Source organism: Scardinius erythrophthalmus (assembly GCF_964197995.2).
Source record: "Scardinius erythrophthalmus genome assembly, chromosome: 18".
In the NCBI taxonomy this organism is placed as follows: Eukaryota; Metazoa; Chordata; class Actinopteri; order Cypriniformes; family Leuciscidae; genus Scardinius; species Scardinius erythrophthalmus.
In genome coordinates, this window is record NC_138238.1 from 22,439,875 (window position 1) to 22,463,351 (window position 23,477).

Consider the following 23,477-nt stretch of genomic DNA (forward strand, 5'->3'; position numbering starts at 1 on the left):
GTGTTGAAAAAGCTGTTTTTTCATCATCGCGTCATATTACGTCATCAAAGGGAGTCATTTGCCGGGCTCTGCGTTCACTCAGTGCAGAGTAGGTTGGTGTTCAGTAAGAGCGGTCGTGATTCAGTGTAGGGCTGGGCAATATGGACCAAAAGTCATATCCCGATATATTTAGGCTGAATATCGACATACGATATATATCCCGATAATTTTTCTGCAAAGTGAGAGCAAAAAGTAAAGACTATACTAATAAATAAACATTAGGCCTATGCTAAAGCTATTAAATAGCAGTCCCAAACTAGTTTTTGTTAATACAATGTTGTTATGAGCCACTACAGTCATTTAAAAATATAAAAAATAACACAAAGAAAAATAAAATGGCATTATGGGGTTAATATGGAAACGACAGTAACCATGGTGAATACACAATACTAACAATAATGAAACATGGAAACTGCTCCTGATGAACAGAATGAAAATCATACCTGCATTACTTTTTTTTTTTGTGTGTAATTTACAACGTAACGGCGTTGCATGCTCGTAGTTTCTTTCGCACTTTATATAAAGTGAGGCGATACACAGCGCGTGCCGCATTTGCTCTTGTAATTGAAGAGTGTGCGGTAACGTTACGAGTACAGGATAACGGCTGACAGGACCAGAAAGTCCGTTTTTCTGAGGTGAAAGACTTTATTTCAGCGTACACTTATGTCACTGCCTGGTAGGTCCTATTGTGCTGGGTTTTCTGAAGTAGTCATGATTCGCCTCTCATAACATAACATGCACGTAACACGCACGCAAAGTGGAAAAGGAGGGGCGGGGGCGCGGGGAGCAAGGATCACAGCGCAAATTTGAACTATATCGATATATGCGATATGGTCTAGTTCCATATCGCATTTCAAAAATATATCGATATATTTTTTATATCGATATATCGCCCAGCCCTAATTCAGTGTGTTTTCGGGTGGTTATTGTATTTCAATTAATCATTGTCGTGGTAAATTATTGTGAATTATGGCCTGTCAGGACTTCGAGTCCACAGGTTTCTGGATGATTGCAATTCAGGATGGTGCTATCTTCCGTGCCTGCCTGCGTTATGTGCAGGTGAAAAGACAGGACTTCACTTCTGCATCTGCTTCGAAAAACATGGTAGTGTGTAGCGTTCACTATAGACTGGATGATTATAATCCCTGCGATATGATGGAGTTATATGATGACCGCGATATGTGCACACTGTCACAGCATCTTCATCGGGTCGCCCGGTCCGTCATCAGAATGTGGTTCAGGCGCCGGTAGGGGGCATTCTAAAACGCTTAACGTGAAAAACGCTTATCGTGGCTTACTGTACTAAGACAGTGATATTAAAAGACCAAACTCAGTACACATCATATTAAACCATACTATGTATAAAAAATCAGATGAGCCCAGAAATTGAACGCAACGCGTTTAATTACACGCGCATTACAAAGCATTTTCCTCCCATAGAATACCGTTATAAGAAAACGCTTAACGTGCAATTAACCCTCTGAGGTCGGCAAATGCGCCGGCGCGTTTTGCTGGATTTTCTTCACATAGTAGCACAATAAACTTAAATTACTCTGTCATTTATGGTCATACAGAAAAAAGAAATATGAAAAAAGAATCTGTGATATTTCTACTTTAGTATGTGTCCACTTTCAATCAAATCAAAACACTGTGCTTTTGTAAAATAAAGAAAATAAACAGGGTGTGCTTTCTGCCTCTCCATCGCGGTGAACTTTTTTTTCTTGAGCATGTCTATAAACTGAAACAAAACTCAGCGAATACTTGTCACACATATATGAGCCATATACCTTTGTAAACATTTAAGTGTGTACTTTTAAATGATCGAATTCAAACTGAAAACAAATATTCTCTGTTTAAGTAATTTGTATAAAACCAACAAGATGTCCAGTATCTCAAACGCTTGCTCATTATTTTTAATTTGACCACGCCCACACGCGCAAAAGAGATTCACATGCAAATCTCCACATGGAACGCGAACGCGCTCGTTACCTCAAAAACAAAGCACAAAAAAACTTCACAAGTCTCTGCTTTTCGTCGAGTTTGGAAGACGCGCCTGAACTTACATTGGATTTACCTCAGAAGAAGAAGAACGCTATTTGAAGACAAGAAAGATGTAAGGTAAGAAATTCTTAATTATTAGTTAGTTATTGTTGCATAAACTTCACATTGCATTTGAACTGTTGCTAGATATATCTATATCGGGGTGGTGTGGCGCAATTGATAAGACACATGCCTTTGGTGTGAGAGATCCGGGTTCGAATCCACTGTGAGACACCAATGTGTCCTTGAGCAAGACACTTAACCCCTAGTTGCTCCAGAGGCGTGCAACCTCTGACATATATATAGCAATTGTAAGTCGCTTTGGATAAAAGCGTCAGCTAAATGAATAAATGTAAATGTAGATATATGGTGAATATTATAATATTTAAACCCGTGTTTACTGTTACTGTGTTTGTGGATATCTGCTCAAACGTAGATATGTATAATATGGTAACCATAATGTTTCATATTTTGGAGCATGCTGTGCGTTTGAATGTATCATATTTTGCAGCGCGATCGCGTTTGAAAAGCAAAACGCACCAAACATTAGGCTTTATCTTTTTACTATTATCTCATTTCATATCATCATAACGAATGGAAACATTTGAAGTAACATATGATAATCAATATATTTTTCTCTGGTGTAGTTGTTACTGAAATCTTTTGGAAGATTTATAGGCTGCTATAGGTTATTGTTATTATTATTTTATGCAGCACTGCGCATAGCCTATGCCTACAAGGCACAACAAACCTGGTGTTCATTATATTATATATATTGTTGGAAACATTTGTGTGTGTGTGTGTGTGTGTGTGTGTGTGTGTGTGTGTTCTGTGAATTTTAAAAAGCAATTTTAACCAGAAAAATCTAAAATTTATTCCCAAAATCGTGCAGGCCTCTTGATATCAGTATGTTCACTCTTTTTTTTTTTTTTTCAGGGCCCAGATGCCACTGAGTCCTGCTGACTTCAACATTCACATGAGTCTATGTATATGAACATGGTAAAGTGAAAATCAAACACCTTGGAAATGAAAGGTATGTACAATGTTTTTAGGAATGGCACAAAGGTCTCTGTCTTTGGATCATTGTTTTTAATAATGTGCTTTTTTGGCATTTGTTGTGTATCTTTGGATTATGTTGTGTTGTAAATAAATCCAAACAATCAAAAAGCCATTATTTTTTAAATCTCCTCATTCTTTGTGCAAGGTTGCTTAGAATGACAGGGCCTGCTAGCTCCTAATAGGGCCATTAGGGAGGCTCTTTGTCTTTCTCACGTGTGATATCCATACATATTAATGATGTGATCACGCCTCCTCGCATAAAGCTTTCTTACACAAAACACGTCTTACAATTTTTAAATCAATATATTTGTCTTATCTGAATGAGCAGTTAGGATGATTTTCACATAGTTTTGGAGCAAATATTCTAGGCTACATGATACAATTTTCAAAAGTCTTGTGAAGAAATAATCAGTATGGGTTTCATGACCTTATTTCAGTGACAATTTTTTTTTGTATTTTCACAAACCACGCATAAATGTCATTATCTCAAAACTGCAAACTTTTACATACATGCTGCTGACATATTATTGTAGCAGAGTTTGTGCTAAATACAGTGTAATCAGACTTTAGCCATGAAAATGTCACAAGTAACAGAAATAAGCACAAATGTCAGAGCATGTCAGAACACCTCCAGGGCCAGAAAACCCCTCAGACCCCAGAGGGTTAAACGCGTTGCGTTCAATTTCTGGACTCATCAGATTTTTTATACATAGTGGTTTATAAATATGATGTGTACTGAGTTTGGTCTTTTAATATCACTGTCTTAGTACAGTAAGCCACGTTAAGCGTTTTTCACGTTAAGCGTTTTAGAATGTCCCGCCGGTAGGAAACATCATGTTCACGGATCCGTCAGAGATCATTCATTGTACATCTGTTTTACAAAATGTGCCTTGTCTTAATTTAATTCATGAACATATCCTACATAAACTTGTAATGTAATGCATTTATGTGTTTGTTATTAGTCTGCAGCCGAAACTTATTATTATTATAAATAGTTCTATAATTAATTTTCAATCTGTACAAAACCCCTTGTTCTGCCTAATCCTGGCCTGTCCTGCTCTCTTGGCTGCATAGCAGGCTCATAATTAACTTATATCGCTGAGGTCCGTCATACGAGGAAACATTTACAATTTCCTCAGCGTCCGAACTGTCATTGCGATCCATTGCTTTCCTATTGTTTACTTTGACCGCACTCCCTCCTGTTACGTCACTTCCGGCGGTTTTCAGATGCGGAAGTAAAATTTTCTCACAAAAACGACTCTAGTAGCCTTAATAGCGTTTTATAAGTATATATTTATATTTAAATCTAGTTCCTACATTATTTTTCTATACATTGACTCACTGGGTAGTCTAACCTGCAAGATGCCCTTTAACGCTCTGCGATGGTTATCTCCATAATATTTCTCTGGGATAAATCCGGTTTGGTCCGGATGTATAATTTGACTAATTAATTTACTTTTAGTAAGAATGGCGGTTAATATATGTAAATCACTATTTAACAGTGAAATAGGCCGATATGATTGACATTCAGCAGGATCTTAGCCCTCTTTGTGAATTACAACAATGGTTGCTTCCCTCCACGAGGGTGCCACTCTACCAGATTGCAGCGCATAATGATATGCTCTTAGTAAGAGCGGAGAAACTAGTTCTTTAAAGTTTTTATATAATTAATTTATATATCCTTCGGGTCCTGGGCTTTTATTCTTCTTCAACGTAGAGATTGTCTCAATTATTTCACTTTCTTTAATAGGTTCATCCAGATCCTTTGCCATTGACTCTGTTAGCTCATTCTATTTTATATTATTTAGGAACGGTGCCAGAATTTTGTTTCTACAGATGGTGCCCAACCAGAATGCGACTTTTACCGCCGCCGTTCCCGCGGCGGCAAAATTGGGATGTGTATTTGCTGCCTTTTACCGCTGAGTGGCGCTGTAATCACAGACTTTGAAAAGTGTCAGTTTATTCTCTTTAATGCCGTAATCTGCCGCGGCAGTATTCTGAGCTGAGGTCACAGATAAATTTAAGATAAATATTGTGGTTAAACAAATTCAAATTCATTTAATTTAAACAAAATAGACACACGTTAACATTGTGTGCCCAGTTTTTCTATAATTTAGAAAGACTATGTCAATAGGTTACTTGTCATTTACTTCGTGTTATTTTAATGTGTTTGTAGATTTATTAACTGAAACATAACAGTGAAATAAATTAAAATAATTTACCGTAAAATTAAAACATTTTCAGGACTTGCAGTTACTAACCGATGTTAGTCGGTTTAAGCATTATTTCTTATATTCAGAATTAGGCTTACATGTTGTTATGATTATCAGTTGAATTCTTTAATAAATAATCAACCACAATGCCTATTACTACTGCCGCAGCAAAAATAAACCAGTCGAATTTCAAAGTCGTTCGCGAAATTACTATAGGCTATACCGGGCAAGTGACAGGGCAAAACAGCAGCAACTGCGGCATTTTAAAAGGTAAGCTTCCTATCTGTTTATTTAAAAAAAAAATATATATATTATTTGAACAAAAATGAGACTGATTGAATATGTTAAAATATAAACAAACAAAGCAGAGAATAAAACAAACTTTTAGGGAAAAAATATAGGCCTATTATGCTCAGAATTGACGAAAGCAAAATATGTAAAAATACATTTCAAACAAAATAAAACAAAACAAATTCGTGGCCGAGTGGTAGGCTATAACTTACGTTTCAAATCCCGAACAAACATGGGCTACTTTTTTATTATTAATTTGATTTGATAGTTCTAAAATATTGCTACACCATATTGTTTTTTTCTCCTATAGCCTATAGGCTATTAAATATTTTATATTTTTAAAATAAAATTACCATTCATTTCCATTTTACATTAGGGACAATCTTTTTCCAACAGAATGGCTGAATTAACACCTGCATAATAATAATAATAATAATAATAAATAAATAAACAGCACAAGGTCTTGTAAAAACACTTTTTTTTTTTTGACATAAATTTTTTTTTTTTTTTTTACTTTTAAAACAGAGAAAATAGTAGACCGAGGCTATTCAGACGATATCTGTGGTCAATGCATTAACAATAGACTCTCTGAGCTTCAAACGATCTGAGATCGAATCTCAGTATAGCCGACAGTGTTTATGTTTTTCCGTTCTTGATGCTTAAATATGCATCTGTTTATTAAAGTCAATCATCTTGTTTAATTATCAATTGTACATTAACATAAATTTGCTACATTCCAGTTGAGCCGCTGCACGCTATGACATATCTGATGAAGGAAGACTGTTAGCCGATTGCACCAGAAAATGAAGATGATGAAGCTCGTCTTTAATCTGCTAAATTATGTTTTTTTTGTGTGTGTGAATCATTCACGAGATTGAGATGACTGACAGTTATACCCGGCCATAGCAACGGTAGACATTTTCCAAAACAGATCGAACAAATCAGAAAAATACTTTCAATACAGTATTGCTTTCAATTAAAAAATAAACAATGAAAATGTAAAAGAAAAAGAAAATTAATTAAGTTTGAAAACCCATCGCACATTTCAAGGTATGAATAAAGTGTCTGGACAGTTTATTTATTTAAACAGGGTTGCATCGATTCGATAGAGTTTATTCCCTTTGCGATGCAAAATAAGAAACATTTTAAATTTATTGTCAAAGAAATTGCAGCTAAATTAAAAAATGAAAACGGTACAAAACGAAAAAAAAGTTCAAAGCAACATAAATTAAGAACAGGCGTTTTTCTTTGCCTCTCTCGCGCTGGATATTTTTTTAGTAAGTTTGGTCTCCCTCACTGCGCGCGGCGGGTCTTTCTCGAAATTAAGCATTTCAGCGTAAAAAACACCATACAGCTGATAATACTGTATGTCGCTGTGTGTCATCCACACAAATCACGAAAGAAAAAACTGTAACAAATAGCTTTTGTTCCTTCAAAGATACAACACGCCTTGCTGAATTCACCTACAATAAAACGAGGTGGGTCGCGAATTAAATAGCTCTGTATCTGCTAAATTGAAATTGTGTGTGGAAAACCTTTAAATACAATCAATAAAACTACAATATATAATTTAATAAGATATAGGGCCTACTGTACATAGGCTATGGACTTTTGGAGATTTTGAGATTAAACCTTAAAATAACTTTGCCTTTGCCTGCTCATCAGGCTGGCTCCGACACTCTCCATATGAAAGATGGAACATTAACACCTCTGTCCTGCACCCCCACGATAAAGCAACTATTGCCTTCTCCAAACCCCCCACAGGCTAGCTGAGTTTGCAAAACAAAACAAAGAGTTTGCCACTCGTTGTGGTGTGCCAAAACACTTCATTATAAACTTCAATATTTCATTCAAAACAATCTCAAAACGCTTTGTGACATTTTGAAAAGCCGTGGATGCATTACTGCCACTGGAACCATGAACGCAAATACTGGTTCTGATTTTATTGTTTGTCGTTTAAACGTCACATATATATATATATATATATATATATATATATATATATATATATATATATATATATATATATACAGAACTGCTTTTGAAATTACGATTGGAATTATTATAGGCTACAGAAGTAAAGTCATTGTATAATATTTGTTCCTTAGTGTAAAATGGAAATGCATGGTGATTTTATTTTGTAAATAGGCTATAAGCAAAAAACTATGTTTTAGAACTAGACAAATCTCTCTGCATCAACAATAGACTATAAAATGCATTAATAGGCTAATATAAAAATATCAATAGTCTAAGTTAGTTCGGGATTCGATCCCGTGTCATCTAAATGATCGTAACGTAAGTTCAACCACTCGGCCACGATTCACTCGTTGCGACATAGCCTAATGTTCCAGTGTGTGTTCGCTCACACGAGCGAGAAGCGCTCTTCATTCAAATGAACGCGCCGCCGCGTTTGTCGAACACTAATTCAACATGCCAGAATAAAACCTGGCTTTGGAACAATGCATAGCGCCACTCGTCGTGGTCTGTGGCAAAAAAATTATAATAATTTAGTTTCATTTATTTCAGTGTTAGTGTTTGAGTTAAAAAAAATCCTCTACAAATTATATTAACACAAAGTCGGCTGTAAGAATCCTTTATAGGCTAAGTAAAAAGCAAAGGGCTTACAGTCTTAACATTTAGGCTACTTTGCTTAAATTCGATACATTTATTTTCAGTAGGGCCTAATAAATTTGTAGGGATGTAATTTCAGTATGCTTTACCAACGCTATGAATTCAATTAAAGTTCCAAGAGGTCTGGTATATATTTCCTTCCCAGCTGACACTAATATGCAAGTGCACAGCAAAAATCACAACTTGTGCTTGCTGCGAACGCAACTTATTTAAGGTGTCTCAACTGTACACAGTCTACCCTACAGTGTGAATTCGTTACAAGGTTTCATTTAATTATTTTTTTTTCCATCTATGTTGAATATGAAAAGTGAACAGCACGAGTAAGATAGGATGCATTAGGCTATATCGAGAGATGGATATGGAGTGGGTCAGACATGATTTTGACCACTTCATTAAGTTTTGTTCAGTAGAAAACCTTTCTTTAAAGTGAATTTCGTTTTCTATAAATTGTATCTTAATTTTAACCAATTTTTCATCAACCAATTGCCTGTATTTAATAAGTAAGAGAAGCAAATATAACAGACACTAATCATGGAGGTGCCCGCGCGGTCACTTGCGTTGCACGTCAGCTGGAGCGCATCTCATCCTAACTTAACGAAACTCAGCGTATGCCTCACACAGACATGATAAATACATCAAATACACAAAGCTTGAAATGCCTTCAAACGAAATAATTCAAAACGAAAAGAAAAGGCTACTCTCTGATAATCAGATTATGTCTTTATGTGCATTTATCTCTAGGTGCGTTCACTACAAATATGGCGATCGTCAAGAAAACACTAGTTTATTGATAAAAATCAATGCACGCATCACCGGATTTACAAATACACATCTTGCTTGTTGCACGCACACATATTATGTCGACAAAACGATATTATGATATAACGAAATATTATGTTGAAATAACATTATTATTAATAATACATCTTTTAGAATATTTGATTAAATGCTGATTGTTGCGCTTGTTCAATTTAATAAAATTAAAACTTTAATTGTGATAATTCAAATAATTGAAAATTAAATATTTAGTGGCCAAGTTTTGCTAATTTATTATATAGGCTATTATATGCCTGTTGCCTATATTAAGTAGGTCATATTAAGACAAGGCATATATTAAGTTATTTTAGCTGTTATGAGAAAAAATAAATCTAACGAAATCTAAAATCTAAATCTAATAAATCAAAAAAAAAATTCTAACGCCAATTCAACATGCCAGAATAAAACCTGATTTTTGAACAATGCGTAACGCCACTCGGCCTGGTGTGCCAAAACACTACATTTTAAACTTCAATGTTTAATTCAAAACAATCTCAAAACGCGTTGTGTCATTTTTTTAAAGCAGTAGCCAAGCCAATATAGATTAAGGGCATTGAAACCAGGATCTTAACTAAAACGCGTTCCGCGTAATCTCTCAAAATTTATGCCACACTACTCCATGTATTTTTTTTTAAGGACTGCTTTTGAAATCACTATAAATTACTATGCAATTGTATCGCTCACGAGAGCTCTTCGTTTATCTAATTCCTCAATAGAATAGTAAAAATATTCAGCGTCATTGCTCCTAATATCGTCTCTATTTTTAACTTTTGATTCTATTTTTTCAGTTCTAAAATTGATTCTATCTTTAGTTCTATTCTGTTGTAGCCTTATAGGCCTATTTATATATATGAAAAATATACCTATTAGGCTTAGGGTTTTATATTTAACCCACTTACATTTTAAAATACGGCAATTGCTGCTGATTTGCACAATGTCCCTTTGCGCCACCTGGCGGTCATTTCGGGAACGACTTTGAAATGCGGCTGGCTTATTTTCGCCGCGGTGATTTCGCCGCGGCCGGCGCGGCGGTAATAGGCATTCTGGTTGGGCACCATCTGTAGATGAAAATTGCGTCATCGTCCACCCTAAGTAAGGCAGATCAGTAATATTGTTGAATATTAAATGTCCCTAACTAAGCAAGCCAAAAGCCAAGGCAACAGTAGCAAGGAACCAAAACTCCATCAGGTGACAGAATGGAGAAAAAAAACCTTGGGAGAACCCAGACTCAGTCGGGGGCTAATTCTCCTCTGGCCAACGAGCGAACAGTGTATGATTATGATTCATGCAGCATTACAGGTCAGAAGTCAGATTGGTCGTGTCGATGAGGCCTTCACAGGGCTGATGAGGCTGGCACTTCTGGGATGTGTCATGGATGGGTCCAGGTGCAGGTCCACCATCTGATCTGGATACGGCCGGGGTCCAGCTGACTTCAGTAAACAGGGAGGGACTGGTTGACACTTCAGGACTGCGTTGTCATCATGTCCAGGCGCAGGTCCTTCATCGGATCTGGATACGGCCTGGATCCAGCGGACTGTGGTAAACCTCGGATAAACAGAGAGACTAATATTAGCGTAGACGCCATCCTTCTTATGATGTAACAAGTACATCAGGATTTATGGGGAGTGTTCCCGGTTCTGGCTAACCTAAACTATGCAGCCTAACATTGAATTATAAAAGTCTATAATGTGTTATGTGTATGCTAGGTCAAAGAGATGTGTTTTTTGTCTAGATTTGAACTGACAAGAGTGTGTCTGCTTCCCGGACAATGTTAGGAAGATTGTTCCTAAGTTTTGGTGCTAAATAAGAAAAGGATCTACCGCCTGCAGTCGATTTTGATATTCTAGGTATAATCAACTGGTCGGAATTTTGAGATCGCAAATAGATGTGAAGGACTATAATGCGTTAAGAGCTCGCTCAAGTACTGTGGAGCTAAACCATTTAGTGCTTTATAAGTGATCAGCAATATTTTAAAATGTATACAATGTTTAATAGGGAGCCAATGCAGTGTTGACAGAACCGGGCTAATATGGTCATACTTCCTGGTTCTAGTAAGAACTCGAGCTGCTGCATTTTGGACCAGCTGTAGTTTGTTCATTAAGCGTGCAGTTCAACCACCCATAATAGCATTACAATAATCTAGCCTTGATGTCATGAACACACAGTAGACTAATTGTTCTGCATTTTTCATTGAGAGCATATGATGTAATTTAGATATATTTTTAAGATGATAGAATGCAGTTTTACAGATGCTAGACACGTGACTTTCAAATGAAAGATTGGTATCAAAGAGCACACCCAGGTTCCTAACCGACGACAAAGGTTTGACAGAGCAGCCATCAAGTGTTAGACAGTATTCTAGATTATTACGTGACAAATTTTTTTGTCCAATAATTAGAATCTCTGTTTTTTCAAAATTAAGTAGTAGGAAGTTGCTAGTCATCCATTTTTTTTTTTTTATATCAGCTATGCATTCCGTTAATTTTGTGTAAGTTTCTGGGTAAGTTTCGTCAGGGTTTGAAGAAATCTAGAGCTGCATATCATCAGCAAAACAGTGAAAACTAATGCCATGCTTCCTAATGATATCTCCAAAGGGTAGCATGTACAGAGTGAACAGCAACAGTCCTAGTACTGAGCCTTGTGGTACACCATACTGAACTTGTGATCGATAAGACATCTCTTCATTTACTTATACAAACTGATAACGGTCAGATAAGTATGATTTCTTCCAGTTGCGCTCCATTTTTCTGGCTGCTCTCTTAAGGGCCCGAGTGTGCTCGTTGTACCACGGTGTTGGACTATTTTCTTTAATCTTCTTTAAGTGCAACGGAGCAACTGTGCCTAAAGTGCTGGAAACGAGAGAGTTAAAAGTTTGTGTCACAATATCTAGTTCTTCTAAGCTATCTGGGATGCTGAGATGTTGAAATTGATCAGGAAGATTATTAATAAAGTAATCTTTAGTGGCAGAAGTGATAGGTCTAACATATTTGTAACACGGCTTTGCAGCTTTGCTAAATGAAGTTTGCACAAGACTAGATAATGATCTGAGGTGTCATCGCTCTGCTGCAGAATTTCAACGGCCAGTACAAATCTCAAACTTGATTTATCATTTACACTATATATTGTTACATTAAGCACCAACACTTCAAAATAATTATATTTGAAATTAGACTTCTTAGTAATTCTTAAAATATTACTATAAATTACAGCAACACCTCCCCCTTTGCCTTTCAGACGAGGTTCATTTTTATAACAGTAATCTTGTGGGGTGGACTCATTTAAAGTAATGTAATCGGTTGGTTTTAGCCAGGTTTCTGTCAAACATAGCACATCTATGTTATAGTCTGTAATCATATCATTAACAATAAGTGCTTTTGAAGTAAGGGATCGAATATTCAGCGACCCGCACTTTATCATTTGCTCATTTGTATTATGTCTGTTTTTTATTTGTTGAACATCAATTAAATTTTTACCCTTAGATGGGTTTGGAAGTTTTTTGTATGTCCTAATTCGGGGAACAGGCACAGTCTCTAAATGATGATATCTAGGTGAAAGAGTCTCTATGTGATAGGATTTATCTGACCTCGGTGACGTGAGACAGCTGGCAGACGGTCGGTTTATCCAGTCTGTCTGCTTCCTGACCTGAGCCACAATTCATGTTTGAGCTCTAAGACTATGTGCCATATTACTAGAGAGAAGAGCAGCACCATCCCAGGAGGGATAAATACCATCTCTTTTCAACAGGTCAGGTCTGCCCCAAAAACTTTTCCAATTGTCTATGAATTCTATATTATTTTGCAGACACCACTTACACAACCAGCCATTGAGTGAGGACAATCTACTAAGTATCTCATCACTCCTGTGAACAGGAAGGAGGCCAGAGCAAATTACAGTGCCTGACATCGTACTTGCGAGTTCACACACCTCTTTAACATTAATTTTAGTGATCTCCGACTGGTGGAGTTGAACATCATTAGTGCCGACGTGAATAATAATCTTAGAGAATTTACAATTAGCCTGCACTTTTAAATTTGCTTTGATGTCAGGCACTCTGGCTCCCGGCAAACATGTGACTATGGTGGCTGGTGTCTCTATTTTCACGTTCCATGTAATAGAATCGCCAATAACTAGGGCACATTCAACAGGATTCTCAGTGGGTGTTTCACTGACTGGGGAGAATCTATTTGAAGTTGTAATCGGAACAGAAGAGTGGTGTTTTGTCCCGTGACTACAGCGCCTCACCGTCACCCAATTGCCCTGCTGCACGGGCTCTACTACAGCCGGAACCGAACAATGTACAGAGTTCACTAAGCTAGTCACATCCAAAGCAGTATCTAAAGCCATTGCACTTTTACAATTAACCTCAATTAAAGTTTGGATGCGTGTCTCTAGTTATGAAATCTTCCCCGTCAGCTTTACTATCTCCCTGCATTTATCACATGTAAATCCTGTGCTGACAGAGAAAGCTATGCTATACATGTTACATGAAGTGCAAGTGACAATAAGAGAAGACTCACTGTGTTTGTTGACTGATCCTACTCACCTAAGTTGTTTGATGAACTCGTAAAAGGCGCGAGCGTGCGCGAGAAAAAAAAATCAGGTTATGTGTGATGTTGTGTAATCTATATTTAGCAGTATAAACAACAAGGAATGATAGTAAATAATGATTCAAATCAGAAAGATATATGAAGATATACAAAGCTTACAGACGCAAACCAACGCAACAGCAGCAACAGGAGCAACGAGGCCAAAAAGTGGCCTAACCCTAACCCTAAAGTTCACAAAGTGAAGTCTCTCTGGAAAGAGACTTAGTGTTACATTAAGCACCAACACTTCAAAAGAATTATACTTGAAACAAGACTTCTCAGTAATTCTGAAGATATTACTATAAATTACAGCAATACCTCCCCCTTTTCCTTTCAGATGAGGCTCATGCTTATAACAGTAATCTTGGGGAGTGGACTCATTTAAAGTAATGTAATCGTCTGGTTTAGCCAGGTTTCTGTCAAACAGCACATCTAGGTTATAATCTGTAATCATATCCTTAACAATAAGTGCTTCTGAAGTAAGGGATGGAATATTCAGTAACCCAAGCTTTATAATTTGTTCATCTATATTATATCTGTTTTTTATTTGTTGAACATCAATTAAATTTTTTCCCTTAAATAAGTTTGGGAGTTTTTTGTTTTCCTAACTCGGGGAACAGACACAGTCTCTTTATGATGATATCTAGGTGAAAGAGTCTTTATGTGCTCTAATGCTATTACACCTTGGATTGGTGTTATATTTCTAATATTTCAACAGCTGCCATACCCTTCCATACACAATTGATGCTCCTACCCTTTACTAAACTTGTCCCAAAACCCACCCTAAAGTCAATAGTTCAGTCTAAAATGGTCATCATGGAAAGCGTCATGAAATGTCAGCAAATGCTAAATTTGGTTTAATATTTTTCTAAAGTTGTCTGACATTGACAGATTGTATTTGTATTGCAGAGTGTTTTGGACCTGACACGGGATGAATTTTACATCCTCCCAAACTGGAAACAACTGAATCTGAAGAAGAGCAAAGGCCTCTTTTAAACAAATTAAATGTTTGTGTCTACAATCTCTTGTATATTCACTTAAGGTAATTACTAAGGAACTTTGCATATTTTCTTTGTGTTTTTTTTCACGAATATGTACAGGTAATTTTTTGTTTGTTTGTTTAAAGATTAACCTACATATTACCCTGGAAATCCAGAGTTCTCGTGAGAGCACAAAATGAATTTGCTTAGCGAGTTACTCTGGCGTCGATTAATGATGCTCATTAAATATGCCCTTGTATCCGAGCTGCACCAATCACATCGGGTTATCTGATATAGGCAGGCCAGAGGCGAGCTAAACAGATGACGACAGCGTTGTGACGTCGAAGTCATTAGTAAACATTGCAAGATGGCTATGGATAAACACCAGTAGTTTGAAACGGCTTTGGCCGCTACAATTAACGAGTTAGACTTGGCTTTTTATCTAAAAGAGGAACAGAAGACGGCACTCGAATCCTTCCTTTGCAAGAAGGATGTTTTTGCTGTTTTGCCGACCGGATACGGCAAGAGTCTAATCTAACGTTACCAGTTAGCTCTGCTGATGACTAAGTGTATGGGGCTTATTGTGATTGGTCGTAGTGTTATCCAATTGCGTGCAGTGAGATTTTCAAATGCATGCTTGGTGCCGCCCCTTGAGCTGGGCGATTTTCATTAGTCGATGCCAGACCCTTAATCTTTCAGATTTGGGACTTGATTTCCAGGCTACCTACCTATGTCCTTAGCAGTTTCATTTTTCATACATCAGTAGCTTTTAGTTACAAGACTTTTCTATACATTTTAAGTTTGCAAAAAGTGTACGTTTTGGGAATAGCTTGAAGCATATCAACATACTGTAAATCTATGTCTCGCTACTCACAAGCTTGAATTTTAAATATGTATCCCATTTTATTGTTTTACCCTGTTTAACCCTGTTGCTATCAAACTGTGACCTTAAAATGCATTAAACACTAATGGTGACAAGTCATGAAATCAGTGGAAAACAAATGGAGGCCTTTTCACTCAGTCACTGAGCTCTATGCAAGATTCACAGTGGAAAGTGAATAGCTTTTTAAACCATAATGTGTGCACATACACTCACCTAAAGGATTATTAGGAACACCATACTAATACTGTGTTTGACCCCCTTTCGCCTTCAGAACTGCCTTAATTCTACGTGGCATTGATTCAATAAGGTGCTGAAAGCATTCTTTAGAAATGTTGGCCCATATTGATAGGATAGCATTTTGCAGTTGATGGAGATTTGTGGAATGCACATCCAGGGCACGAAGCTCCCGTTCCACCACATCCCAAAGATGCTCTATTGGGTTGAGATCTGGTGACTGTGGGGGCCATTTTAGTACAGTGAACTCATTGTCATGTTCAAGAAACCAATTTGAAATGATTCAAGCTTTGCGACATGGTGCATTATCCTGCTGGAAGTAGCCATCAGAGGATGGGTACATGGTGGTCATAAAGGTCATAAAGGGATGGACATGGTCAGAAACAATGCTCAGGTAGGCCGTGGCATTTAAACGATGCCCAATTGGCACTAAGGGGCCTAAAGTGTGCCAAGAAAACATCCCCCACACCATTACACCACCACCACCAGCTTGCACAGTGGTAACAAGGCATGATGGATCCATGTTCTCATTCTGTTTACGCCAAATTCTGACTCTACCATCTGAATGTCTCAACAGAAATCGAGACTCATCAGACCAGGCAACATTTTTCCAGTCTTCAACTGTCCAATTTTGGTGAGCTCGTGTAAATTGTAGCCTCTTTTTCCTATTTGTAGTGGAGATGAGTGGTACCTAGTCTCAGCCTCAGACGTCACGCCCACGGAACGTTGGCTAAACGTCTGATGCATATGGTACACTTAACTGGAAACACTTCAGGAATGTCGAAGTCGTCATCTGATTGGTTGAATTTTATCGGATTTCCGGGGGGCGCGAGTGTCGCGTTTATTTTCGGTCAGCCGGGAAACAAAGCGCAGACGTGTGATTGCGGAAGAAAAACTGTTGTGTTTACATGAGTGACAATGAGCATTTATCAAGATCAGCTAAACGTAGGATTCTCAAAAGTATGCGAGGTTCACGGCATAGACTCTTTAAGAGATGTTCTTTGATTTTCTATGCTGACTGACTTGTTGCACGCCGGTCTGTTATTGTGGGGACATTTCCACGCCCCGAAACGTGACGCTGAACGAAACGAACTGTAATTGGTTGTTTGACATGTCGGTCAAACGGCCTTATGGGCGGGCCTTGGCCAAAGAAAGCTGCTATGAATTCCAGACCTTCAGCCGTCAGTCTGAAGGTCTGGCTACGCGAGACTAAGTGGTACCTGGTGGGGTCTTCTGCTGTTGTAGCCCATCCGCCTCAAGGTTGGCTTCACAAATGCTTTGCTGCATACCTCGGTTGTAACGAGTGGTTATTTCAGTCAAAGTTGCTCTTCTATCAGCTTGAATCAGTCGGCCCATTCTCCTCTGACCTCTAGCATCAACAAGGCATTTTCGCCCACAGGACTGCCGCATACTGGATGTTTTTCCCTTTTCACACCATTCTTTGTAAACCCTAGAAATGGTTGTGCGTGAAAATCCCAGTAACTGAGCAGATTGTGAAATACTCAGACCGGCCCGTCTGGCACCAACAATCATGCCACGCTCAAAATTGCTTAAATCACCTTTCTTTCCCATTCTGACATTCAGTTTGGAGTTCAGGAGATTGTCTTGACCAGGACCACACCCCTAAATGCATTGAAGCAACTGCCATGTGATTAGTTGATTAGATAATTGCATTAAAGAGAAATTGAACAGGTGTTCCTAATAATCCTTTAGGTGAGTGTATAAAGTGCGCTGCTGCCAAACGAATGAATATGACTAATTTGCAGTATTATGTGACTGTGATCACATAATTTGCAGTATTATGTGACGATACAGTTACGGCAATATTACAGATAACAAATCAATATGTATGTGGTTTCTCAAAAGATATAAATGTATTGTTTGTCCAGTACCAGAATTATGCCACTAAAACATATACTGTAGCTGCTCTTGGTTGACAATAAATGTTATTCAATATCATACCACTAGATGTCGCTCTCTTTTTAATCCATTCTCATGGTGTGATTATTATTAGGGGCCAAGCACCGAAGGTGCGGAGGCACCTATTGTATCTGTTTCCGTTCTTCTTATTAGGGGCCAAGCACCGAAGGTGCGGAGGCACCTATTGTTTCTGTTCGCGTTCTTATTATTATTATTATTAGGGGCCAAGCACCGAAGGTGCGTAGGCACCTATTGTTTTCGTTCCCGTTCCTATTATTATTATTATTCTTCCTTCTTCCGACTGGGAGTCTATGGCAGCCCATAGAACCGATTGCGGGAAAGTTGTAATGGTTTGAAATTCTGATAGAGGACAGTCCCAACATTAAATACACCAATTTTGGTGTTTCTAAGTCATTCCCTCTAGCGCCACCACCTGTCCAAAATTTCACTTTTATTTTGCTAATAACTTTTGAACCGTAAGGCCAATCAACAAAACTTATTTTTTTCTGATTCCTGAGCATATGCCGATTCGATTGCACCCTATGACTTAATTTTCCGTCATAAAAATATGGCCGCCATTTTAAATTTTTCTAAAAACCTACTTTTTCGAACTCGTCCTAGACGGTTTGTCCTATTTGCACGAAAATTGAACCAGATCATCTTCAGGCAGTGCTGACCAAAAGTTATGGAATTCAAATTGATTCGTTAAACCGTTTTTGATAAACACTCGAACAAATTTTATGTAGCGCTTGCAAAAACAGTCGTAGGGCTGTATATCCGCAACGGTTTATCGTATTCAGACCAAACTTGGTACATATCATCACAAGCATGACCTGAGGCTACATGCTGCGTTTCGGCGCAGCGCCACCTACTGGTCCGGAGATATGGAAAATGGCTATTTTTGCTTATAGCTTTTGAACAGTTTGTCCAAAAATCATAAAATTGGTCTCGTTGGATTCAGGGCAACGTGCTGAGTCGACTGATATCCAATTTTACCATATCGGCCATTTTGGCTGTCAGCGATTTTGAATTTTGTGCTAAAATGCTGTATTTTAACAACGCATGAACGGATTGTTACATGGGTCATCAGCACGATGTCCTGGAGGAGCCTGAGAAGTTTTGAAACAGTGCCACCTAGTGGTGATTTTTTTTTCCAAATGCTTATAACGTTGGGTGTGGTCTACTTATTTTCACAAGACTCATCTCATTAGACTCCTGAATCCTTGCCAAGTCCAACGATACCAAACATGTTAGATTTCGGCTTACGGTTTATGTAGTGTTTTGATTTAGCGCTTAAAAAACATTTGGCTATATCTTCGAAACCGCTAGTCCGATCGAGACGAAACCACCGTCAGAAGTTTGGAAACATAGGTCGATTGATAAATGCCAATGCCCAAATGCGAAAATATTGATGTTTAGGGGTAGTAAATTCCAATCAAAGTCATGTGTCAGTCATTTTTTACGTGTTTTTTCATATAAATGTCTATAACTACGAAGCGAATTGAGATATTTTCACCAAAATCGACACACATATGTATGGGCTCACTCTGAGGACACATAAAAAAAATGGTTGGACTGAGCCTCTTGGTGGCGCTATAATAGAACAAAACATGAAATTCCCATTGACTTCAATACAGTTTTGTGAAATAAAATGCTATACTAAACAAATGCACTGGTGTATTATTACAAAACTCAGAATGTGCCATCTGCACCATCCCCTGAAGGTACCCAACATATTTAGAAACAGCGCCACCTAGTGGTCAAAAGTTAAAACAAAATTTCCAAAACTGCTAATAACTTTTGAATAAATTGGCCTATTGTAATGCAACTCATCTTAGTAGATTCCTTGGGTCAAGCTGAGAACATAGATACCAAGTTTACCTTATTTGGCCTAACTTCCTGTCCGCCATCTGATTTTCATCCAAAACCTACTTTTTCGAACTCCTCCTACACCGTTTGTCCGATTTTCACCAAAATCGAATCGTATCATCTACAGACCGTGCCGACTAAAAGTTATGGATTTCGTGTCGATTGACGAAACCGTTTTCGTATAGCGCAGCAGCAAATTTAAGGCATGATGCCAAAAGGACTATTCAGGCTTTATCTCTGCAATGCCTTGACATATTGACACCAAACTTTGTATGTGTAATTGTCACTTCACTCTGACCACATCACATCAGTTTTGTAACTGCGCCACCTATTGGTCAAAAGTGATAATCCATAAAATCATATTTTTAATTATTGTTTCTATGATTTTTCAGGCATTTTGCCTAAAATCATCTTTAAAGTCTTTAATTGCTCATTGTCGCAGTTGGTCTGACACTTTCAGACATGTTGGCATGTCTTGTCGTCTTATTCTGCTTGGCCCCGGTAATTGCTGCTTGCAGCTATATTTATTAGGGGCCAAGCACCGAAGGTGCGTAGGCACCTATTGTTTTCGTTCCTGTTCTTATTATTATTATTAGGGGCCAAGCACCGAAGGTGCGGAGGCACCTATTGTATCCGTTCGGTTTCTTATTATTAGGGGCCAAGCACCGAAGGTGCGGAGGCACCTATTGTATCTGTTCCCGTTCTTATTATTATTATTAGGGGCCAAGCACCGAAGGTGCGGAGGCACCTATTGTAACTGTTCCGTTTCTTATTAGGGGCCAAGCACCGAAGGTGCGTAGGCACCTATTGTTTTCGTTCCCGTTCTTATTATTATTATTCTTCCTTCTTCCGACTGGGAGTCTATGGCAGCCCATAGAACCGATTGCGGGAAAGTTGTTTTGGTTTGACATTCTGATAGAGGACAGTCACAACATTAAATATACCAATTTTGGTGTTTCTAAGTCATTCCCTCTAGCGCCACCACCTGTCCAAAGTTTCACTTTTATTTTGCTAATAACTTTTGAACCGTAAGGCCAATCAACAAAATTCCTGAGCTCATGAGGGTTCGATTGCACCCTATGACGTCATTTTCCGTCATATAAATAAAGCCGCCATTTTGAATTTTCTGAAAAAGTTACTTTTTCGAACTCGTCCTAGACGGTTTGTCCGATTTGCACGAAAATTGAACCAGATCATCTTCAGGCAGTGCTGACCAAAAGTTATGGAATTCAAATTGATTCGTCAAACCGTTTTTGATAAACGCACGAATACATTTTACTTAGCGCTAGCAAAAACAGTCGTAAGGCTGTATCTCCGCAACGGTTTATCGTATTCAGACCAATCTTGCTACATGTACTCACAAGCATGACCTGAGGCTACATGCTGCGTTTCGGCGCAGCGCCACCTACTGGTCCGGAGATATAAAAAATGGCTATTTTTGCTTATAACTTCTGAACAGTTTGTCCAAAAATCATAAAATTGGTCTCGTTAGATTCAGGGCAACATGCCGAGTCGACTGATATCCAATTTTACCATATCGGACATTTTGACTGTCGGCCATTTTGAATTTTGTGCTAAAATGCTGTATTTTAAGAACGCATGAACGGATTGTTACGAAACTTGGTATGGGTCATCAGCACGATGTCCTGAAGGAGCGTGAGAAGTTTCGAAACAGCGCCACCTAGTGGTGAATTTTTTTATTCAAATGCTTATAACTTTGGGTGCGGTCGACTTATTTTCCCGAGACTCATCTAATTAGACTCCTGAAACCTTGCCGAGTCCTACGATACCAAACATGCTAGGTTTTGCCTTACGGTTTGTGTAGCGTTGTGATTTAGCGCTTAAAAAACATTTGGCTATATCTTCGAAACCGTTTGTCCGATCGAGACGAAACCACCGTCAGAAGTTTGGAAACATAGGTCGATAGCCATACGCCAATGCCCAAATGCGAAAATATTGATGTTTAGGGGTAGTAAATTCCAATCAAAGTCATGTGTCAGTCATTTTTTACGTGTTTTTTCATATAAATGTCTATAACTCCGAAGCGAATTGAGATATTTTCACCAAAATTGACACACATATGTATGGGCTCACTCTGAGGACACGTAAAAAAAAAGTGGGACTGAGCCTCTTGGTGGCGCTATAATTGAACAAAATATGAAATTCCCATTGACTTCAATGCAGTTTTGTGAAATAAAATGCTATACTTAACAAATGCATTGGTGTAATATTACGAAACTCAGAATGTGCCATCAGCACCATCCCTTGAAGGTACCCAAAATATTTAGAGACAGCGCCACCTATTGGTCAAAAGTTATAACAACATTTCCAAAACTGCTAATAAGTTTTTCATCGGCCTATGTAAATGCCACTGGTCTTAATAGATTCCTTGGGTCAAGCCGAGAACATAGATACCAAATTTTCCTTATTTGGTCAAACTTCTTGTCCGCCATCTTGATTTTCATTCTAAAACTACTTTTTCAAACTCCTCCTAGACCGTTTGTCCGTTTTTCACCAAAATCGAATCGTATCATCTCCAGACTGTGCCGACTAAAAGTTATGGATTTCGTGTCGATAGACGAAACCGTTTTCGTATAGCGCAGCAACAAATTTGAGGCATGATGCTAATAGCACTAATTAAGGCTTTATCTCTGCAATGCCTTGACATATTGACACCAAACTTTGTATGTGTCATTGTAACTTCACTCTGACCACATCACATCAGTTTTGTAACTGCGCCACCTATTGGTCGAAAGTGATAATCCATCAAATCATATTTTTAATTATTGTTTCTATGATTTTTCAGGCATTTTGCCAAAAATCCTCTTTAAATGTCTTTAATTGCTCATTGTTGCAGTTGGTCTGACACTTTCAGACATGTTGGCATGTCTTGTCGTCTTATTCTGCTTGGCCCCGGTAATGGCTGCTTGCAGCTATATTTATTATTATTATTATTAGGGGCCAAGCACCGAAGGTGCGGAGGCACCTATTGTTTTTGTTCCGGTTCTTATTATTAGGGGCCAAGCACCGAAGGTGCGTAGGCACCTATTGTATCTGTTCCCGTTCTTATTATTATTATTCTTCCTTCTTCCGACTGGGAGTCTATGGCAGCCCATAGAACCGATTGCGGGAAAGTTGTTTTGGTTTGACATTCTGATAGAGGACAGTCCCAACATTAAATACACCAATTTTTGTGTTTCTAAGTCATTCCCTCTAGCGCCACCACCTGTCCAAAATTTCACTTTTATCTTGCTAATAACTTTTGAACCGTAAGGCCAATCAACAAAATTCTTTTTTCCTCTGATTCCTGAGCTCATGCCGATTCGATTGCACCCTATGACGTCATTTTCCGTCATATAAATATGGCCGCCATTTTGAATTTTCTGAAAAAGCTACTTTTTAGAACTCCTCCTAGACGGTTTGTCCGATTTGCACGAAAATTGAACCAGATCATCTTCAGGCAGTGCTGACCAAAAGTTATGGAATTCAAATTGATTCGTCAAACCGTTTTCGATAAACGCACGAATACATTTTACGTAGCCCTAGCAAAAACAGTCGTAAGGCTGTATCTCCGCAACGGTTTATCGTATTCAGACCAAACTTGGTACATGTACTCACAAGCATGACCTGAGGCTACATGCTGCGTTTCGGCGCAGCGCCACCTACTGGTCCGGAGATATGAAAAATGGCTATTTTTGCTTATAACTTCTGAACAGTTTGTCCAAAAGTCATAAAATTGGTCTTGATAGATTCAGGGCAACATGCCGAGTCGACTGATATCCAATTTTGCCATATCGGCCATTTTGACTGTCGGCCATTTTGAATTTTGTGCTAAAATGCTGTATTTTAACAACGCATCAACGGATTGTTACGAAACTTGGTATGGGTCATCAACACGATGTCCTGAAGGAGTGTG

The 23,477-nt window shown here is 38.2% G+C and overlaps 1 protein-coding gene across 5 annotated transcripts in view; it reads left to right on the forward strand.

The window, feature by feature from the left end:
- Positions 1-17,732, forward strand: part of svild (supervillin d) — a 226,291-nt gene extending 208,559 nt beyond the window's left edge. For 4 of the 5 annotated variants that reach the window (XM_081393653.1, XM_081393654.1, XM_081393656.1 and 1 more), the window contains one exon: positions 14,585-17,732. In XM_081393653.1, the coding sequence (XP_081249779.1) occupies positions 14,585-14,671 (87 nt within the window). In that variant the 3' untranslated portion in view covers positions 14,672-17,732. The remainder of the gene's footprint in view (positions 1-14,584) is intronic. The other variant, XR_014032158.1, reaches the window with a different exon arrangement.
- The last annotated feature ends 5,745 nt before the right edge of the window (positions 17,733-23,477 follow it).